The 19,840-nt window shown below is 25.3% G+C and overlaps 2 protein-coding genes across 7 annotated transcripts; one reads left to right on the top strand and one right to left on the bottom strand.

The window, feature by feature from the left end:
* The first annotated feature begins 1,070 nt into the window (after positions 1-1,070).
* Positions 1,071-16,548, top strand: LOC126900286 (casein kinase I). 3 transcript variants are annotated; one of them, XM_050675893.1, is made up of 8 exons: positions 1,071-1,430; positions 2,040-2,146; positions 11,625-11,850; positions 12,427-12,566; positions 12,623-12,701; positions 12,817-12,891; positions 13,509-13,785; positions 16,375-16,548. In XM_050675893.1, the coding sequence occupies exons 1-8, from the start codon at positions 1,305-1,307 to the stop codon at positions 16,446-16,448; spliced, it is 1,104 nt and encodes a 367-aa protein (XP_050531850.1). In that variant the 5' UTR covers positions 1,071-1,304; the 3' UTR covers positions 16,449-16,548. The 3 variants fall into 3 exon arrangements, with proteins under 3 accessions (XP_050531850.1, XP_050531852.1, XP_050531851.1); XM_050675895.1 differs by lacking the exon at positions 16,375-16,548 and adding an exon at positions 14,314-14,751 and having other exon boundaries at positions 1,072-1,430; XM_050675894.1 differs by lacking the exon at positions 16,375-16,548 and adding an exon at positions 14,035-14,155 and having other exon boundaries at positions 1,072-1,430.
* On the bottom strand, positions 15,578-17,434 carry LOC126900287 (uncharacterized). 4 transcript variants are annotated; one of them, XM_050675898.1, is made up of 5 exons: positions 17,069-17,418; positions 16,943-17,005; positions 16,730-16,827; positions 16,064-16,250; positions 15,578-15,764 (listed from the first exon to the last, which is right to left on the bottom strand). In XM_050675898.1, coding segments are annotated over exons 2-5 (348 nt in total). In that variant the 5' UTR covers positions 16,944-17,005; positions 17,069-17,418; the 3' UTR covers positions 15,578-15,702. The 4 variants fall into 4 exon arrangements, with proteins under 4 accessions (XP_050531855.1, XP_050531854.1, XP_050531853.1 ...); XM_050675897.1 differs by lacking the exon at positions 15,578-15,764 and adding an exon at positions 15,771-15,980 and having other exon boundaries at positions 17,064-17,434; XM_050675896.1 differs by lacking the exon at positions 15,578-15,764 and adding an exon at positions 15,771-15,980 and having other exon boundaries at positions 17,069-17,433.
* Between the last annotated feature and the right edge of the window lie 2,406 nt (positions 17,435-19,840).

Genomic DNA, 19,840 nt, shown 5'->3' with positions numbered 1-19,840 from the left:
TTAAAAAATGCAAGGACATAATTTATTAGCGAATGATTATTGTTAAATAACCTTAAGGTTAAATGACCTTATAGTAGGTTAATTGTTTATTTTTAGATTAATTTTAGTTTTCTCTTAACTTCCTTAAGTTAAATGGAGATTTAAATCATCTCAAAATTCTAGTGAGTCCTGGTAATAATTCAATGAGGAATAGTTTAATATTCAGTAATTTTTGTTTTACTTACAAACGTTTTGATTTGAATTTGAGTATAGTTTTAGTTTCAACACAATAGGTTTTTAAATATGTCAGAATATCGTTTTATATTTTACTGTATTAATAATATTGATGTATTAGAATTTTGATACTCGATTTGATAAATATTTGAGAAGCAATGAAAGTTAAACTATTTCTTAGACCCTATATAATTGTTAGTATTTCAATATAATTAAAATTTCAAGTATACTAAAAGAATTTTTAAATATTAATATGTTAATAATCGGCTACATGAAGTATATCATTGACTCAATTTTAAGTAAGTAATACATCATACAATCTTCCTCAAAAACCGTACATTTTTCAAAAAAGAATCCGTTATAATAGTATTGACATGATCTTTAAATAAAATTGCGACATCATTATCGATAGATGCGGATTTAAATACTTTTTTTAATTAAAAAAATTGTATAGGAGATCAAATGATTATGTCATCAGGTTTTTACTAGCAATTGAACAATTACATTTATGTTTTTTTCTTTCAATATTGCCTGAATTTTGTGTGAAAGGAATTGTGCACATTTATTAGTTTTTATTATTGAATGATGTTTGCAATTAATCACACGTAAGTATGTGTCAAACACGTTAACACATTTTCATAATCAAATTTATTTTGAACAATTTTAGATGCCTTAACAATGTTACTTGCATTGTCACTAATGAAAGCTATAAATTTTTCAATTATATTTATTTATTACTGTTATGATTTAGAAAAAATAAATTCTTTAAAATGACCGCCGCTTGTAATTTTTTTCCGTGATCTCTTTGAAATTTATCACATAATAAACCGCTAGTGTCGCTAACGTCGCTCTATGGAATTAATGTCAGACGAGCCAACAACAACAAAGCGATCAGACGTAATCGGAGTAATAATTTAATTTTTTGTTTTTGTCGATTTTCTCTAGTCTGCAGTCCGTTATGTGAACAATACTAAGTTAAGGAAAATCGATTAAATTATTTTAAATATTAACAACTTGTGCGCGCCCAGGTATATCCGACGCCTCATTAAACTTTTGAGAGCTGAATAATTGTCTGGGGAGCCGTTCGCAAAATGTCGAATGTCGCCAATACGTTCAAACATGATTACATAGGTGGTGGAAAATACCGTGTTGTACGAAGGCTCGGCAGTGGTTCGTTTGGCGAGATATTTCTCGGCCTTAATGTTATCAATGGGGAGGTGAATATTGTTTTGAACTTCAGTATTTTATCTTTTGAGAATGTTAATTTTTCAATTTGGTGGATTATAAAACGAGCCATCATTGATATAGATATAACGTGACTCATTACATGACTTCGTTGGTATTATTAACTTTAGTTAATAACATGTTATCAAAACTTAACTTTGATTACTGTTATGAGAGTTGTTGATTTTTAACTTCCTTTTAAACTAAATTTTTTTATTACAATTTCAAGTGAATAAATATAGAAATTCATTTTTATGTTGAAGTTTTTGATTCTAAAAAGAAAATTGTTAAAAGTTTAATTGTTATTTTAACTACAGTGAACATTAATTAATAATTGTTTTGTTGATTGCAATTGTGTCAAAATATTATTTTGTTTTCCAAAATTTCATAATAATTAATTTTTTAATAAATTTAATTAAAATTTAAATACTATTGTAAGTAATAAATAACATGATCTTAAATTCAATAAAGTAACTTAGAAACTCATTTAAAAATCATTCTTTTTATTTAATAGTATTACTATTACCGAGAAACAATAATTTTTAATATATTAAAAAAATTTTAATACTTTTAAAATCATATTATATAATTTATTTTTTTAGGAAGTGGCAATAAAATTTGAAAGTGCTAAAGCTCGTCATCCTCAACTTCAATATGAAAGCAGGTTGTATAAAGTATTACAAGGAGGAGTTGGAATACCTCATATGAGGTAAGTGTTGGAATGTCTTTTTATTTAAAATAAAGTTAATTTACATAATTATTAGATTTGACATACTTACAAATTTATTCAAAACATCTCAATTGTTTATTTAGATTATACCAAATTAAATATATTTTTAATACATTAAAACAAAAAAATATTGCCAATGTAATATTATCATCATTTTATTTACTTAATTACACTTTAAAATGTTTATCACAGAAAGAATATTTTGAGTATCTAGCTCACACAGCATAAATATATTTAATAAATATTTATAAAACATTTAAATTTAATGGAAAATATTGAATGAATATTAAAAATTGATTAATTTTTTTAATGTATATTAAATGTTTACTAAACATTAAATGAATCTAAATTAATATTAATTAACAGTTTTAGAATAAGAATAGAATAATATTTTATAAATATTAATAACCTTGATTAAGTATATGATTTACAAATGATAAATAATTATTTTTTTATTTTAACTTACTTTTAAAAAATACTTTAGAATTACCCTGTTTTTACACCAACATAGTTTAAAATATTAAATATTTTATAGAAATTTAAAATTATTATCACTATAGGCTGACAACTAATATTTTTCACCTTAAAGTTTTCTACAAAATACACCTTAATTGTTCACCAAAATTAACTAAATACTAATCACTCTAAGTCATATTAGGTGCATATAATTCAAGGGAAGTCATTGACTATATTAATATTAGTAATTTGGTATATTAATGATGCAGTTATAGTATTATGATGTTCTTCATTAACTTTGTATAATAAAATCATTGTGTGTTCTTTTAGTAAATTTAGTTTCTGAAAAACAAACTATTTTGAAAAATAGATACCTTCTATATTAGATTTAGTACAGGAAAGTAACTACTATATGATTTACATTTCAAAACTCTTAGCAGGTTTCTTATAACAAAATCCATTAATTATAATGTGTGTCGTTTGCCTAAATTTATAAATAAACCACTAAGAGATAAATCTTTAACTTTATTCATAAAGCTTTGCAAAAATAAATTGTTATGTGGTTTATTGTGTATAGTATTAATATAAACTAATTAAAAATATTAATGAAAATAAATATCTTAACACAACTCAGTATAGGCCGAAATGAATTGAATGAACTTTTTTTAAAAGGTAATCAATTAATACCTACCAGGAAATTGATTGTTTTATCATAGAATTGAACTTAGTTAAATAATTTTATATCACCAGATAGTTAACTTGAATAATTATCGTTTTACACATTTATAGATCTCTGTATTTCAAGTACTTTTGTAGTTATCGAACAAGTTTTAAATCTGTTAAACAAAAAATAAACTTTTGTTTTATATTTTTCAAATGATATTGCATAGTAATACTACTAGCTATCTACATAGGAACCCACCCTAATAAAAATAGCAAACTAACTAGGTGCTAGTTAACTTAAACATGAGTATACTGATATCTAATGTATTACATACTTGTACATGACCTTGTTTATTTCATTTCTATCAATAAAGTCTCACACAAAATAATGACTTTATTGTTGACATAACAGACATAAATCCAAACTGGTTTTTAGATATCAATGTCTCATATATTATTCTCTTATCTATTACTTTTTCCCAAATTTTCATACTATAACTCATAAGCGTTATGCCTCTATAATTTCCAAACTCCTGTATGTCTTCTTTACCTTTAAATACCGACCTTACCTACCGCACACTTGGCTTATTTACACAAGTATTTTTACTCCATCCAATCTTCTCTCATTTTGTTTTTTGCCATACTTTGAATTAATTTTTCTTACTTTCTATGATTTTCTGAATATCCTCATCTCACCACCCGGCTTCCTTGTTTCCTGGTATTTTACTTGTACTCGCACCAACAATCTCTTTTGTAGTATTCTTTACACAACTAGCAATTCTATTCCACACATAATTGATGTCTTCCTCTACATTCCACTCCGTTCTCTCTTTTACTATCTTTAAAAACTTTTTCCCCTTTCAATTTCCACCACCAGATCCTTGATTCTTTTCCTGTATTCTTTGTGTTTTTGTATCCTTTCTTCCCACTACACCATAACTCCATTACATTTAGTCTAGGTGACATTCTTGCCTGGAATAACTTGACAATCTTTTACTCACTTTACACTTTCTCTATTCTACAAAATAATTTTAATTGAAAAATGCTGTGTAAGATAATTAAATGAACGTATCAGCCAAAATTGGAATTTTTTAATTAGTAGTTTATTTTAATCATATATTAAATATTGTTTAATGTGAAAATGGTGTACTATTAATGATTTTGGAATATATATTTTAGCTTCAATGCGAAGCTGAGAAGGTATTAATTTTACCATGATGTGTCTTTTTTTTTTTTTTTGTTATGTCTGTTGCCATTTTTTCTCAGCTCTCACTGGACCAATTTCTTTCAACAATACGTCAAAAGATCACAAATCGTATCTAGTTGAAGACATTATCCTTAAAAATTGAAAAATTTTATCTCGTTCCCCGCAAATGGGAGAAATATCCAAAAAAATTACAAATTTAAAAATCGGTAAATTTTGTCATTTTTTTTTCACTTTTTTTTCTTAAAACTTCCATAACTTTTTCAAAAATAAACAAATCAACATAATTTTTTTTTATACTAAAACCTTAGATATTTCCCTTTTATTTGATATAATTTTTTTGAAAATCTAACACTTAACCTGTTCATTGGGGGGGATTTAAAATAGCAACTTTTTTACAAAAACTAACTTTTTCAACTTAATTTTTGAAAATGTTCCGGAAATACTGCGTCCTTTAAACATATATCAAATTAAAGCTTCTTTTATGTACTATAAAATGAAAAAAAAAATTTGTCCCGACGACCTATCTTCTATGCGCAAATGGCTACCGTATTCAAAAATATGCTATTGTTCTATTAAAATTCTAGGTTTTGTATTTTATTTTATTTTAAAATATCTTATTACGAGAATACATGGTGAAAATAGCTACCGTATTTAAAAATATGCTATTATTGTGTTAAAATTCTTGATTTTGTATTTTATTTTATTATAAGAAGATTACACTGATTTTCATAAATATTATATCAATCTAAATGACATAGTATAAAAAATTAATCATATTTAATTTTTTTTGTTTCTTTGAAGTCAAGAAAATTAACTTTAAAATTTGAACTAGCTAAATTTCCATTTTTATTAAATTACGAATGCGACGTACGGTTTTTGAGACCGTAACACTTGGGTCTTTCTCAACTGTGTCACTGAATTTTTTCTCAATTCTTTTTGAGTTAGAAAAAAATGTTTAACTCATTTGATTTTTATCTCATTTAGATTCAATAACTTCAATAATTATCAAGGATTCCATTACTGTAGTCTCCTCTCGTTAGAAGAAATTCATATTAATATTATTTTACTATGTGGTTTTTTTTTTGTAGCTATCATTTATTTTCTCAGCTCTCATTTGACCTACTTTTTTGACAAATTTTTTTTTTTTTAATTAAACACTATTTACAGATTTGCATCAAAGCGTTTTTATGATAGTGATTTTAATCACTATCAGATATCATCTATACTGGACCCAACTATGCCACGACCCCACTGTGCTGTGTTGTTTTTAATTAAAATAGTAAAATTTCCAACTCTTACCAAAATGTTTTGTTGAGATGGTAGAAATTTTTAGTAAAATAATTATAAAGTACTAAATCCTTAATACAAATATCTCATAATATCATATTCAATTTTTTTGTATAACTTTTTTGTTGTGTATGTTGATGTATAGATTTAATAAAGTACTTCTTTGGAATTAATTTATTAGATTTGGCTTTAAAGGTACTAAAAATGTAGAGTTTACTATATTTTTTAGTCCTAGTTAACATATATTTATGTTTATGTATTGATTCAATCTTATATTGTTATCAAAAATATAATTTTAGAACTAAATAGTCAGCTATAATTAATTTTTATAATTTTATAGTTCAAATAATTATTTTTTATAAAGTTTGATTGGGTGAGTTAAATTTTAGTTTACCTTAAGATTTTCAATTAAAATTCGAAAATATTGACCTGTAGATTTTATATTTTTATTTAATAAAAAAAAAATTAATACTAGTGCTGAAGTTTATAACAGTGTGATATATAGAACTAGGAACTATATCAATTTATACATTTTGTTTAAGTTTTTTTAAAGGTCTCAAGCTTGTTTTTTTTTTTTTTTTTTTTGTAAAATTATATAGTAGCATAGAAATATATTTCGTTTTAGGCGGAATAAACCTTATAAAACTATAATCTCAGTGACAGAATTTTTTTTTCGCTTTTTATACCCATTAAGAGTTAGAGCGGCTTAACCTATAGGAGAAAATTCCTAGCTTTTGATACTTCGGGAAAGGTTAGTCTGTCGCCGGAGAGAGAAGTAGCGATTTCAATTACCGAACTGATCTCTCGCTCAGCAAATAAATGCACCCGTGCTCGAGTTTCGAACTGATTACCGATTTGGTCGTATCATCCCTTTAACAGAGTCAGTACGGTGCATAGTAATACTACTAGCCATCTACATAGGAACTCACCCTAATAAAAATAGTAAACTTACTAGGTGCTAGGATACATTATCTCTATAATGGATCTATGTAAAGTCTATTAGATAGACTTTACATAGATCCATTTACATCATTTTTTGGAAAAAAAATACATTTTTTAAAATTTTATTTCTGCGTGTATGTATATATCTTTTTTTCTAGGCCTTTATTCCGACTACTTTGGGTTCGTCCACCCTTAACCTAAGGGTTATTAATATATATTATTTGTATTATGTATAATTCAATTGTTAGATAACTATAATCTACTTAATTGGTATTTACATTATATTTTGTTAAATAGTTTATAATAATTATTAAAATCTTTTTTTTTTCCTCGCCTTAATCCCACTACTTTGGGTCGGCCACTCTTATCCTAAACTTCAACTTGACATGGTCTCCCACATCATCTACGCTCACATCACCCATTTTTATATCGCATTTAACAACATCTGTCCATCTCTTTTTTGGTCTTCATTTACCTCTTTTTTCTTTAACATTCATTTCTACAACTGTTCTTACAGCATCCGATTCCTCTCTCCTCATAACATGACCAAACCATCTATGTCTATTTTCTTTCATCTATATATTCACAATTGACGCTACACCTATACTCCCTCTTATATGTTCGTTCTTTATCCTATCTTTTCTAGTCACTCCACTTATCCATCTAAGCGTTCTCAACTATGCTACATTTATTCTCTGTTTTTCTTACTTGTCAACCGCCCAACACTCTGAACCATACAACATAGCTGGTCTCACTACAGTCTTATAGAACTTCCCTTTCAGTCTCAGTGGAATTGTCTTATTACATAACACACCAGACGCACCTTTCCACTTAACCCACCCGAATTTAATCCTGTGTCTTACATTCTCGTCAATATCTCTGTTTTTCTTGTACAACTGATCCTAAATACTTAAAAATTTCCACATCTCCAATCACGTCCTCGCCTATTGTCACTGGTCTCCTCATTCCACCTACCTTGTGTTCTTCTTTATCAAACTCGTACTCTATATACTCTGTCTTACTACTATTTATTCTTAATCCTATTCCTTAAATAGCTGATCGCCACACCACTAGCGTATGATTAATTTTCTCTTCTAGTAACACTATATCGTCAGCGAACAACATGCACCATGGTACTTTACCTAGTATTTCTCTAGTTATTTCACCCATCACTATAAAAATTAAGTAAGGGATTAAAGCAGAACCTTAGTGTACTCCTTCTAGAATAGTAACAGATTATTACTAGGTTTTCAAATCATTAATAAAAATTTGTACTAGTTGATGATATATTCAGAATATATTTAAAAGCATATTATTTCAAACCCTAGCAATGTGATTTAAAAGTCCCTGTTCAAATTTATAAATGCAGGATCTAAATTCAATTAGGTAACTATAGAATACTTATCACTCATCAACGTGAGAGGCTTTAAAATTGTGGAAAATAGAAGCTAGACTTTATATCAACTTTCAAAATTTGGCTTTGAATGGCGGCGTAACCAAGACAGTATCATATCTTTTCCTTATCCTATGTTTATTTTAAGTTTTAAGAAAAAGTTAATTTAGGTTAACAACATTTAAATACCAAATTTAGGTTTATTTTTATATATTTAATTTGGAAATGCACTTGTGACAGTTTAAATTATAGTAAAAGATATACAAGAATTATATTTGTGTATAAGTTTCTAGATTTTTTACGATGTTTTTACTTTCATTTATCGCCACTCAATTGTTGAAATATATGAATCTTGCGTATATTTTACGTAACAAATCTCTAATAAAACATGAAAATTTATATTAAAATTGACATGTTTATTAATTTTTCCGTTTCTAAACTATGAAATTTATTAGTTATGCATACATGTGTGTTGGAAATAATTTTTTAACTAGGTCCAATAGATCAAACTAACAAATTCTATAACTTTTACTCGACAGTATTATTATTTTATATTTTGACGATTGTGCTTTAGTCTATATTAAGAAAATACCTTTTATTATAATTCTCCATTTTTAATTAGATAATAAAAAGATCTGTTCAACATTTTTTTTTTTAAATTAACAGTTTGGCAGAGGTTCTAATATTTAGATTGGGGTTAAGTGGCATAAACGAAATATGAACTTAATCACATTATTAATATTATTTTCAAAAGTTGTAAGTATAAAATTGCTTCTTAATTAATCTTATAATTATTATTAAAATGCAATTAATTATGCACGAACTAAAAATAACAATAAATAATTTAATGGTAATAGTTTTTTTTGTTTTCCAATTAAATAATAGCTGAAGAGCAAATTTTTTAAGTTATATTCTGTAATAATAATATATTGGATGAAATTATTACTTAGTACCATGACGATACATTTCTCTGGTGAATCTGACAACATACAAATAATCCTTGGTGTTGCGCTGACTTCGAGTATCTGGCAACATGGTAAAAGCCATTAAACTATAGACCTATTGTTTTCATTAGAAGCTTGTCAGCTGCTTGCTCTTTACTCCACGACCACGAGTTCCGTATATTTAATATGTTTGTTATTATGATTTATGTTATCTGTTTATGGATTATTCTAGGAATAACTGAATTTATAATATTTTGTGATATTTGGATAGAAGGTTAATATACGATTTATTCAAGAATTGGTTAAAAAATATGTAATATGTACAACACTTGTTGTTTTAATGTTAATTTTTTAAATGGTACTATTACGAAAATTGTATTATCGCTGAAACTAATGAAAGTTTTGAATTTTTTTTAATGCTCGAACAGTTCATTCATTCAGTCTAGACAAATACATTTAATTTGTACAACGTACTATTAAAAGTAACATCACACTTCTAAAATTCCAGGGTGCATTTTAGAGATTAGTTCAGATTGGCTTTTTTATGTCAATTGTGATAATTGATTACCCATGGAATAATGCTATAAAAATTTATGGAGCTGTATTAATTTTTTATATTTCTCGATATAGGAACCTTTTATTTGCTCTCAACTTTGTTTTTATCAAAAAAAAATACCACAAGCCTGTCATTTGCATTAGATAAAATTAAATCACCCCTGGAAGAGTACTAAATACACCTCGAAAAAAAATGTTTGAGGAAAAATTTGCAAATTATGCAATTAAATCAAAACTAAGTTGACAGTTATAAACAAGGATTTCCAAATTGAATAACATAATAATATAAACTTAACACCTTAAATTCTATTTTTTTTTAATGTTTTAAAATTATTATAAAATAACTTAAAAACTTACAAAATTAATATTTTAATTAAAATTAATGTTTTATTATATTTTCTCTATCGAATTAATCTATTTAATATTCAAGTTTTAATTTAATTTATTATTTTTAATTTTTATTGTGTGAACGTGTTTTGGATAAAAGATGCTATTAAATAAAATGGAATATTTTTATAGATATATATTTAAGCCTGGATTAAGACATTTAGAGACTCGGATTATAAATCTAATATTGAATAAGGCGGTTTCATTACCTTTGGCGCCATTTAAGTTTTAAATTTTATGTTATATTTAAAAAAAAAAAAGGTTAAAATTAATTTAGACATAAAGGCATTAAAGTTTTAAATGTAAAAAATTAATAAATCTTTTTTGTGTTCAATTTCGAAAATAAAAAATGAAATATTTTATTACAAAAAGTATCATTTTTCTTTGTGTATATATAAAAGACACATGATTAATTTAAGGTTGAATAGTCATTTAGGTCTTTTTTCAGTTTTTGATGACTAATAAAAATTAGGTAATTAGGTCAACTGACGATCATAGTTTATGTAATACTTTTATATACAGAGTGATCGGTTTATCATAAACCACTACATTATTTGCAAAATAAATATAATATTGGAAAAAAAATTATTGATTTCCTTTAATTACGTATACTACTTAATTTATCAGCTAATAATTACTTTTTAAAATCATCCCTTATAACCTAAAGAATTATCAACTTAATTTTTTTAAATAGCAACTCACATATTAGACTATCTTATAAAATGGAAAATAATATGATTAAGAAAATGACTGGTCAATTATAATTATTATATAATGTTATTATATTATCAAGAAATATACGTAACTAAAAGAAATCAAACAATTCTTTACAATATTGTATTTATTTTGAGAGTAATCGAGAGGTTTACGATAGATCGGTTTATAATAAAACTCGGTGTTTTACATGAGCTAATAGTTATGTTTAATTTTTAAAATGATAAATACGTTCAATTTACCGTTCAGGTAACTGGGTAAATTTAACTATCTACAGCAATAAACGTAGTTTTGCTTTGGAAAGTATCCGAATCAGTTTACACCAGTAAACTTATTATTCTTTTCTCCAAAGTACTATTTTTCCAACATGTCATTGGAGTTATACCCTTAAATGAATTTCACAAAAGAAAAATTACTCTTATATTAAGTTGTAGTCTCTTTATTTGAAAGCCAATTTTATTCACTGAATATTAGAAAAACTTGAATTTTTTGTTATAACAGAAAATAATTTAAGTTATTTCAATTAATATTAATCAATAACTCATTATACATTATTAAATTGTTTGATAAAATATTAAAATGACCCAGTAAATGGGGAAAGGCAAGTGCTCCTGTGCTCCCTATAAATACACTCCTGCTAGTTTTTATATCTTAATAGTATACATACTATAATTATAATAATGAATAATAATTTATTAAGACTGATATCTTCAATTTTAATTATGGAAAGCTAATGCCAAACTAAAAAAAATTATATTCCAACTAATATTTTTCACATTAGTTTCTTAAAAAATAAAAAAATTATACTCACTCTATTTTAATTATAATTACAGTTGCAGCTCTTTTATAATAAGTACACTATTATAGTGAAAAATTGTTAAATTGTCTAATTATATATTTTTATCTTAGGTGGTTTGGATTAGAAAGGAATTACAACATCTTAGTTATGGACTTGTTAGGGCCATCATTAGAAGATCTATTCAATTTCTGTTCTCGACGGTTTACCTTAAAAACTGTGCTTATGCTTGCTGATCAAATGATAAGCCGCATTGAATATGTACACTGTAAAAGCTTTATACATCGTGATATAAAACCAGACAATTTTCTTATGGGAATAGGTCGTCATTGCAATAAAGTAATTTTTTTTAAATATTTGTTATATTTAATGGTCATCTAAATTTTCAAAATTATTAAAATTAAAAAAAATTTTATAAGATAATGTAAAAAAAAAAAAGGTGAAAAGAGTATTTTGAAAAATTACTGAATGAGGAATATCCGAGAGAGATATTAGCAGATATCTCATGTTATGAAGAACTGGTAGATTTAATTTGTGAGAAAGAGATATGGAAGGCTGTGGTATCATTGAAAAAGAATAAAGCAGTAGAACCAGATGATGTGAAAGGAATTAAGAATAAGTAGGAGTAAACGTATCATTTAGAGTACAATTTGACAAAGGAGAACACGAGGTAGATGAAATTAGGAGATCAGTGACAATAAGCGAGGACATGATAGAAGTAGAGGAAGATAAAAGAAGGAAAAAATGGAGGAATGTTATTAAATGTGATATGATGACAGCTAATGTGGGAGATGTATCAAGTGGAAGTTTAGGATAAGAGTAGCCAATCTCATGTAGTTGGAATAAAAGCAAGGAAAAAGAAAAGTAAAATTAAAAAAAAATTAGCATATTTTCATTTTAATTTTTTTTTAACAGTTATTTTTGATTGATTTTGGTTTGGCAAAAAAATATCGAGACATGCGTACAAGAACACATATTTCATATCGTGAGGACAAAAATTTAACTGGAACAGCCCGATATGCTTCAATCAATGCTCATTTAGGAATTGAACAAAGGTATTAATTAACTTTTACTCTTTATTTACTATTAAATAATGATTAATTATTTATAGCCGTCGGGATGATATAGAATCTTTGGGATATGTACTTATGTATTTTAATAAGGGATGTTTGCCATGGCAAGGATTAAAGGTAAATTCCCTATGTTGTTCAATAATATAGATTTAACTAAATTCATTTATAATGTATATTTTAGAATGAAGTACTTTTATTTATAATATAAAATCAATCATAATTTTGTTTTTAGGCAGCAACAAAAAGGCAGAAGTATGAAAAAATTAGTGAGAAGAAAATGTCTACACCTGTAGAATTCCTTTGCAAGGTAACTAGTTACAACATTAAAAAAAATCAACAAAAAAATAATCCTTTTAAAAATGAAATGATAAAACAAAGTAACTAAAAAATAAAACCCTTTTTATATTGTTATTTTAAGCCCATTATGGGCCATAATGGCTCATCGTAAGAGTAAGTTTCTTAACTATTGATACTTTGGGACAGGTGTCGCCAAAGAGAGATGGCAGCGACTAATTATCGCTCAGCAAATAAAGTAATCTGTGATTGAGTTTTAATCTCGAGGCAGTATGCATAAGCACTGCCGCATTACTGACTCAGCCCTTTATAAAACACTTTAAAAACTAGTAATTTGTACTTTTATGTATGCTCTAGTGTATATGATATTCAAAATAATTTTAAAATAAAATGTGAGCAATTTTAAATTTTATTAAATGGTAGCGGTGGCAAATATTGGTCTTAACTTTGTGCTTATATCATTAAAAAAATTTTTGGCTGTCGCATTCATTAAAGTCATTATTAACATTAGATTTGTATAAAAATAAAATATTTTTATTACTGCCTTTTTTTTTTATTTAGTTATGTGGATGAATAATATAGTATTATTGTTTTTTTTATATATTTATATTACACATTATATTATTTTAGGGACTGCCAGCAGAATTTGCCATGTTCCTAAATTATAGTCGAGGGTTAAGGTTTGAAGAGTCACCGGATTACATGTATTTGAGACAGCTGTTTCGTATTTTATTTAGAACATTGAATCATCAATATGATTACATATTTGACTGGACTATGCTTAAACAAAAAGAATATAATAATGATGGCCAAAGTGCTGCTGTACCTCAAGGAGGCTCACCTGTATCTGGTGCTGCTGCAGCTGGTGGACCACAACCATTTCCCCCTCAAACTCCAGCCACTCTAGGTAATTTATAAAACTAAATAAATATCAGCAGGAAAAAATTATGATCATTAAAAATATATATATATATATTCCATAAATTTAGTGTTAATAATTATTACATTGAATGAATTTTTATTAAAGTAATCGAGTTAAAATGAGTTCTTTAATTTATAATTTTATGCATCGTAATTTTTTATTGCAGTTTTTTTTTATTTCAAAAAATTATTTAGTCAAAAAAAAATTGTTAAAAATTGTTTTAATATTTTTTAGCTTCTGCAAACCAGGCGAGCAAGAATTGAGCCTTCATGTACTTTAATTTTAGTTTTGAATATATAAATTTAATAAATAATTTGCAATATTGCAAATAATTAAATTGATGTCATCTCTGAAATTCTATTTTGTTTTCAATTTTCTAAATTGTGCACAATTATATACAATATCATATATATTTATGTATGTATGTAAATACTTGCATAAAAACTCACTTGAAGTGTATTTTTTTTATATTTTAGCGTATTACATCATAATGTACAATAATTTTTGTTTCAGGTAATCGCTAAAATAATAAAAAAAATTATTGGCGGATCCTTTTACCTATCCTCTTTCCTTAATTTGATACATGGTTTACTATTATTTTATTCTGTTGTTATCATTTTCAATATGAAAAATAATGTGAATCGCTATCCTTTTAATTAGCTACTAAGTGGCCAAAGCTGGTATAATCCCTTTTTTTTAATTCCTCTTATTGACTTTTATTATGGAACCAACTATTTTGAAAAATACACTCTCTTGTATGTATTATTAATTCAAAAAAGCTGTACCTTCATCATAATAATAACTATATATTATCTTTTTTTTTTTTTTATTGCAAAGTTAAATATTAGGTAATATAAAAAAACTTACTCTTAAATTTAAATAATTATATATAGATAAATGTCATTTATGTATTAAAGAAAAAAGAATAAACCATAACTCTTTTTATTATTATTTTTATTACTATAATTATGTTAAGCTAAATTTAATGTTTTCTACATTTATCCTAATTATTGTTTTCTATATACCTTTATTATATTAATTAGTTATAAGATGTAAAAAGAGTAAAAGATCTAGGAATTACCTTTGTAAAGAATTTCCAACACTAATAATAAAAACTGCTTGAGTAAAATATATGTATTTGTCATCAACAAAATCATTTTAATAATATAAAACAAATATTGATCAAATTTGTGTAATGTTGAATTCATACATTCAGTCATATAAGTGTTGTGACAGTGATAATTTACAAATATTAACTACCATAGTTATTTGTTATTTATAATATATGATGTATTATTGTTTTAAAGGTTTAGTAGTCAAATGGGGCAGTGGTTAAACTTGAGGCACTTAAATATCTTGTATAATTTTAATATTCAGCACTAAAAAATGTTTTACAAGTATCCTTGAAAAACAATATATTTGTTGACAAAAATTAAGTGATAAAATCTATAAAAATTTAACCACTTCTGAAACAAGTTAATCCATTTAAAAGTATTCTAAATAATATGTTTATATTTAAGATTTTTACAAGTATAAATACAAAATTAAATGCTGTAGAGCAGCTTTTACCAAAAACTTTCACTGTAACTAAATAAATTTTATTTATTACTATTTGATTACTAATTGTAAAGAAACAAAAATATAGTCTCAAAATTTGTTTTTCACTCAATTTTGGTTTCCTATTTCAAGGCCTTCATACTCTATAATAAGTATTTTTGGAGCTTGTAAATTAAAATATATTCATTATTTAAGAATGTTATAAATAAATAGGTAACAATGAAAAACTAAATTTTTATAATTTATTTCTAACAAGTAACACAAAAATAAAATAAATACATTTACTGTGATAATGAGAAGGAAACTTAATACATCATAATATAGGTATAATTATTTAAATCAACATTACTTTAACGGATTAGGTATATTGAACATGAGCTTAATGGTCTCATTAAATTGGTATTTATCTACAAAGTAAAACATACATATTACAATTTTTTTTTTAATTTTTGAAACAATAAAAATGTACATTAAATTCCGCAAAAAAATTCTATTGAATAAACAAATTAAGAATAATTAGAGCTGTATCCATTCTATCAATTGTGTGCTGATGTTTCAAGCTAATTGCGTAATGTCAGCATAAAAATGAAGACATGTATACAACTGTAAATATTCTAAATAAACTTCAGATTAATTGAATTAATTTTTTCAAATGGTTATAATAAAAATCTTAATAGAAAATTGTGACTAATTTTAGCCAACATACCAAAATCATTAGTAATTGATGATGGTAAATTAAAGTATGCATCTCCATTTACTGTTCCTTTGTCTTGAAAAAAACCATGTATTTCTAACCATCCATCAACATAACTATCAATAGGTTCATGAAAATTAACTATTACTGATTGATCATCAGTTGTTTGTATTGTAATTGATGTACTATCAGAATTAATCTAAATAATTGATTAAATTATAAGAATAAACTTAACAGACACCACTTGCCTGAATTAAGGGTATTGACAAGGTTTACATTTTATTTTTAATTGATAATAAAAAAAACGTCACTTTGTGTTCCAGGTCTGAATGTTCATCAAAATTTCCCTATTCTCAATGCAGGGCTGAAAAGTGTTAATGCTACTCTAGGTGTGTAGTATTATAAAGCATGTAATGTGTAAAATTTTATGCCAACTCACAAATTGAATATGTTTGAAAAACATTACAATATTTTCGAATTGTGTAATAATGGTTATGATTACCATCTTATATTTAACCTATATATAATTATTTTTTATAGAAACAACCCAACAGCAAATAATTTTTTTTAAGTTGCTGATTAAAAAACAATAAAATAATTTTACTATTATAGATGTTGGTAGAAATGTCAGTTATATACCTATTCTTTTATATTAAAGAAAACAGATTAATTGCTTACCTTTTTAACAAAACCAATTAATGCAACTGGCTTACCAATTGATTTTTGTAAATATGAACTATTAACAAATATTCGAGTAGATAATATTGTGGATTCCACTGCGAAAAAAAAATGAAGTTTTATTAGTTCTGAAAAAATTGTCCTAAACACTTTTAACCCGACTGATTAGTTTGAAAACTCAAAATATAATTTTCAAATATTTAAATTACTCACTTGTAAGGTTTTAATTCGTATTCATTTATCAGATTTTATATATTTTTACAATTGATCCAATAACTAGATAAAACAATTAAAGAAGTATTATAAAATTTATTTGTTGGGAAGTTTCCATTACATTACTTGTGTAGAAAACCAAAAATTGTTTTATCACAGCGTAATTATTTTTATTCGTTAATATAATATATAAAATTTAAATATGGAATCATACTGGTTAACTAGATAATGTAGATAAGTACATATATTTATAATTAGTCTAATTTTATCAATTTTCAGTGATTCAGCACAGATAGCTTCCGATTTTTGTAAATAATACTTCAATTTTAAATAACATTACCAAATTTCTTATTAATTATATGTTTAAGTTTAACGCATATAAAAAAATCTGCTAGTATTTTAGCTAAACATTTAAGACTATTAAAATAAGGTATAAAATATTGAAAATCAAATGGAATTGGTATAAAATTTTAAAATATATTTGAATTTATACAAAATATTAAACTAACAGAAATAGATTAACGAGTATGAAGTAAGCAATTTCTTATCAATTTAAAAATGCGGTAACAACTTGGTTACCAGATACACGCTACTAATCAATGCCGCTATAATAATCTACAAATGTCATAAAACAATTTGTTCAATATAAACTGTTGCAAAAACAAATGTGTAAAAGTACAGGTTTATCATGGAACAGGTTATTAAAATGTCATTTACTATTAAAATAAAACCTCAAACATATTATTAATTTTAAAATATATGTTCTCATTAAAAAAAAACAAAGTTGACACTCTTACAAGACATAAGGGATGAACTTTAAAAGTATTAAATAGCTAATAATTTAAGAATAATGTGTAACTTAAGGTACTCCAAAAAAAAATGTTTTAATTATTTTTAATCTGTAGTAATTGATTGGGTTATGATAAAAAAAACACTCTGTATAATAGTTATAAATTCAAAACCAATATTTATATTAAAAAAAACCCAGCACAGTGGGGTCGTGGCATAGTTGGGTCCAGTATAGATGATATCTGACAGTGATTAAAATCACTATCACAAAAAGCGCTTCGATGCAAATCTGTAGATAGTGTTTAATTTAAAAAAAAAAAATTTGTCAAAAAAGTAGGTCAAATGAGAGCTGAGAAAATAAATGATAGCTACAAAAAAAAAACCACATAGTAAAATAATATTCATATGAATTTCTTCTCACGAGAGGAGACTACAGTAATGGGATCCTTGATAATTATTGAATCTAAATGAGATAAAAATTAAATGAGTTAAACATTTTTTTTTAACTCAAAAAAAATTTAAAAAAAATTCAGTGCCACAGTCGTGAAAGACCCAAGTGTTACCGTCTCAGAAACCGTACGTCGCATTCGTCACTTAATAAAAATGGAAATTTAGCTAGTTTAAATTTCAAAGTTATCTTTCTCGACTTCAAAGAAATAAAAAAATTTAAATATGTTTAACTTTTTATACTATGTCAATTAGATTGATATAATATTTATGAAAATCAGTGCAATCCCCTTATAATAAAATAAAATACAAAAACAAGAATTTTAACACAAAAATAACATATTTTTGAAAACGGTAGCTATTTTCATCATGAAAACAAAATAAAGTCCGAATTTTTTTTTTTTTATATTAAAGTATATTACATAAGCTTTAATTTAAGATATATATATATAAAAGTGTCAGTAATTCCGGAACAGTTTCAAAAATTAAGATGAAAAATTCTACTTTCTATATGCATTTTAAAGATCTGAACCCCCCCTGTATTAAGGGNATTTTTATGTTTTGAATCCCCCCTGTATTAAGGGAAATGGTCCGATTTAAAAAAAAAAGTATGTCGAATGAAAGAAGTATATAAATATTATTTCTTATAAAAAAATTGTATTGATCCATACATCTTTCAACAAGTTATAACATTTTAAAATTAAAAACTTAGCACAGGGGGGTCGTGACACAGTGGTGACGTGGCATAGTTGGATCAAGTATAATGATATCTGACAGTGATTAAAATCACTATAAAAAAAAAACGGCTTCGATGCAAATCTTTAGATAGTGTTTAATTTTAAAAAATTGATGGATTATTCCAAAAGCTACATGATCTGCTAGTTCATTATTAATATCCTAATTAAGATAAAGTATGTCGAATGAAAAAGGGATTATTAAAAAATATTATTTCTCATAAAAAAATAATGTTGATCCATACACTTTTCAATATGTCATAGCATTATAAAATTAAAAATGTAAAATACAAAATCGAATATTTTCACACAAAAATAGCATTCGGTAGCCATTTTCACCGTGAAGATAAAATAAAGTCCGAAATTTTTTTTTGCATAATAAAGTAAATTACATTAGCTTTAATTTACGATAAATATAAAAGTGTTAGACTTTCCGGAACACTTTCAAAATTTAAGTTGAAAAAGTAAATTTTTTGTAAAAAANCAAAATTTAAGTTAAAAAAATTAATTTTTTGTGAAAAAGTTGTCATTTTAAATCCCCCCCTGTGGGCAGGTTAAGGGTTAAATTTATGAAAAAAATATACCAAATGAAAGGTAATGATATTATTTAGGGTCACATATAAAAAAAATTATATCGATATGTTCATTTTTAAAAAAGTTATGGCAGTTTTTAGTAAAAAAAATTGAAAAAATTTTGAAAATTAGTGATTTTTAAATTTGAAATTTTTTTGGAGGTTTCCCCTATTTACGGGGACTGAGGGATCTTTTTTAAATTTTTGAGGGTAATGTCTTCGACTAGATACGATTTGTTATCTTTTGACGTATCATTGAAAGAAATCGGTTCGGTGAGAGCTGAGAAAAAGTGGTAAAAGACACAAAAAAAAACACATCATATAATTATATATAATATATTTATATGTAACAGTGG

Source organism: Daktulosphaira vitifoliae, unplaced genomic scaffold, assembly GCF_025091365.1.
Source record: "Daktulosphaira vitifoliae isolate Bord-2020 unplaced genomic scaffold, ASM2509136v1 Scaffold_3, whole genome shotgun sequence".
In the NCBI taxonomy this organism is placed as follows: domain Eukaryota; kingdom Metazoa; phylum Arthropoda; class Insecta; order Hemiptera; family Phylloxeridae; genus Daktulosphaira; species Daktulosphaira vitifoliae.
The sequence above is the reverse complement of the archived record's forward strand: the minus strand, read 5'-3'. Positions and strand labels throughout refer to the sequence as shown.